Source organism: Orycteropus afer, unplaced genomic scaffold (assembly GCF_000298275.1).
Source record: "Orycteropus afer afer isolate SDZICR_OR568_19922 unplaced genomic scaffold, OryAfe1.0 scaffold00273, whole genome shotgun sequence".
NCBI classification, from domain to species: Eukaryota; Metazoa; Chordata; class Mammalia; order Tubulidentata; family Orycteropodidae; genus Orycteropus; species Orycteropus afer.
In genome coordinates, this window is record NW_006921860.1 from 947430 (window position 1) to 950116 (window position 2687).

Below are 2687 nucleotides of genomic sequence, written 5' to 3' on the forward strand. Positions count from 1 at the left end.
CACTATGCTACCAGAGCTCCTTTTATTAATTCCCACCTGAAATATCTGAGCGGGTATTCTGTCCGGAACACGGACTTCTGCAGACTGACTGAGGGACCAGCTTTGTGCTCTGAGGCTGATCACCCCTCAGTGCCTGCCCTTGTGAGGTTTCCATCTGCGGCACTCTGCGGAGGGTAGGGCCACCGAGAGAGTGCAGCACTGTGTGTCAGTCACCTCACACTGCTTACTGTCTGACACTGACTCTCCCCTTTCTCTTGAACGCCAAGCTTGACGACCTCACGCAGGATCTCACTGTCTCCCAGCTCAGCGACGTGGCGGATTATCTGGAAGACGTGGCCTAGACGCAGCCGGAGGCAGCATCCCTCTATGGAGAGGACAAAGGACTTGGAGCAGTACGTTGTTTTCAGACAGTCACTGTGCTGGCCTGTCTGCCCCTGGTGGTGCCTTGTGTTTCTGAAAGACTACAGATCATTTAAAAAATTGAAACAAAACACTTGCTGTTGTGTGAGCCCCTGCGTGTGAGGTTAATAGTCTGCCTGTGGTTAACGCACAGTTCTCGGTAGAAATTGATGGTCTCAGAGCTCAAGGTCATTATGGGTGTGACCCTGTGAGGAACAGCAGTATTAAGATGTGACAAGAGCTGCCAATAAACTGCAGGTTCATGCGACTCCGTGTGTGTGGCTGACATGACACAGTGATTTGGAGAAGCGGGCATCAAGCCTTTGAGTGGAAGCTTACCTGTCCGCTGTACTGTATGTTGATGGCAGGTGGTTCTGCAGATCACTGGCAAAATCACCTGGCAAATAAACTTGTAGTCCGAGGCACACTGATGTACATTCAACCTGGCCTGTCAACTCTATTCCATTTGGAAGGTTTTTAGACCATTAAGGTTCTATTTAAGCGCTCGTGTGTGCTGCTCGGAGCTCTGGTGGTATAGTGGATAAGACATTTATTTGGCTGCTAACCAGAAGGTCAGTAGGTCAAACCCACCAGCCACTCTGCAGAAGGACGATGGGTGATCTACTTTTGTAAAGACTGACAGCCCCAGAAACCCAACAGGGGCCGCTGTGAGTCTGAATTGACCCGAAGGCAGTGAGTTTGTTTGTGGCTTTTGTTTAGCATGCTCCTCAGTTTGCTGGTTTCCATGAAGACTACAAGTGGCTATGACTTTTCATTCATAGATTTTGTCAGTAGGAATGAACCTTTGCCACTGGTGCCCCGAGGCCACGTAAGAAGCTTTAATCACAGGTTCTTGTCATTCCAGGCATCACTGAGTCTTTGTAGAGATGCCTCACAATGTGTCAGACAGACTGCATCTGAAGTCCTTAAACGGTGCTTCACCTCGGAATATGGGCACTGATTATGTTACAGTCCAAATTGGAATGAACAGTAGTAATGGCCTGAGACTGTGTTCAGTTGACAAAAGCTTTACATACTATATATAATTCCATTAAAATCCTTTAGAATAGAGCCAGTCATAGGCTTCCAGGAAGGCCCCATCGCACTGTCACACTTAGGCTGCTGTTGTGTAGGCCACCAACGTGGATAATACGATATGGATTGACATGGAGCTGGAAAGCTGTGCATGCATACTTGGATAAGGAGAAGTAAAGCTGTGTGTTAAGTTCTTAGATTTTTAAATTTCCCATTAAATTACGGGTTTTTACTGCAATTAGACCAACTCATTGATGTCAGTGAGTGAGCTGACTCCACAGTTTAGGTAATACCAGTTTCCCGTTTCTTTGTCACAGTGGGATAAAAACATCTATCCTGAAATGTAAGGATTAAAGACTGTATCATATTAAACTCTGTTTTGTTGTGGTGGTTGTGTTTTTTTGTTTTTTAATTTAAGCTCAAAACATCAAGGGGCAGTAGGATGGGAGCAGACGGGCCAGCGTAGCTTGAAAGCCCATTTGCCTCTCCCTTTCTGAGAACGTTGACCCGCTGTGATCCAGGGGGTTCGCATTTTACAGGACTGCCCTGTGGAGTCAGCGTCCTGTGTGAGGAGGGAACCTTGTTAGCAGCTCGACCTGCTTGTCAAAAAATGCATTGTGTGACACGTGACCCCTGCACGCCAGACGTGAACCTGAGTGACTTTCTGTGAAGGATTCTCGTTGCATCCTGACCTTCTGTGATCTATGCCAGAGGTGGGCTTTTTCCTAATATCAGCGGGTAGGAGGTCCATTTCGGGGAGTTGATTTGTGTGTCTAGCGGGATGTGGCTTTCGTTTCCTGGGACTCATGAAGAGTAGCAGCTGAAAGGTGCCATTTTCTTGTCACCCAGGGGACTTGGTCTTTAAAAACCACATGGGAGGTGGGGGACGCTGAACGTGAACTTTGTCGTCAGTGCTCCGTGCATCTTCGTGAGTTGTGTTGAATGTAAAGCCAGTTGTGGCAGAGGCGTGTGTCCACATGCGTCCTTGATCGGATGTTAGCAACCAGTGCGGTCGGAAGATGTGGACGGACAGAAGGTTTCAGTGCACCCTGAAATACCAACCCATGGAAAACGTTTTTATGGAAAAGCTGTAAAGTGGAGTATTTCAGACTCTACGCCTTGGGTTTTATTGCTGACAACTGAAAAGGACTAAACGCTCTTCATCACCCCGTTTCTGGCCTCTCAGGTTTCTGTTGGCAGTGGGGACTGGTACCAGAGGGCAGTGGCACAGACATTGTCGGCAGCTCTCTCTC

At 47.9% G+C, this 2687-nt stretch overlaps 1 protein-coding gene across 1 annotated transcript in view; it reads left to right on the forward strand.

Moving 5' to 3' along the window:
* Nucleotides 1–341, forward strand: part of CEP43 (centrosomal protein 43) — a 62880-nt gene extending 62539 nt beyond the window's left edge. Inside the window, exon 8 of the mRNA XM_007950486.1 lies at nucleotides 267–341. Within this exon, the coding sequence (XP_007948677.1) occupies nucleotides 267–341 (75 nt within the window). The remainder of the gene's footprint in view (nucleotides 1–266) is intronic.
* Nucleotides 342–2687: the final 2346 nt, after the last annotated feature.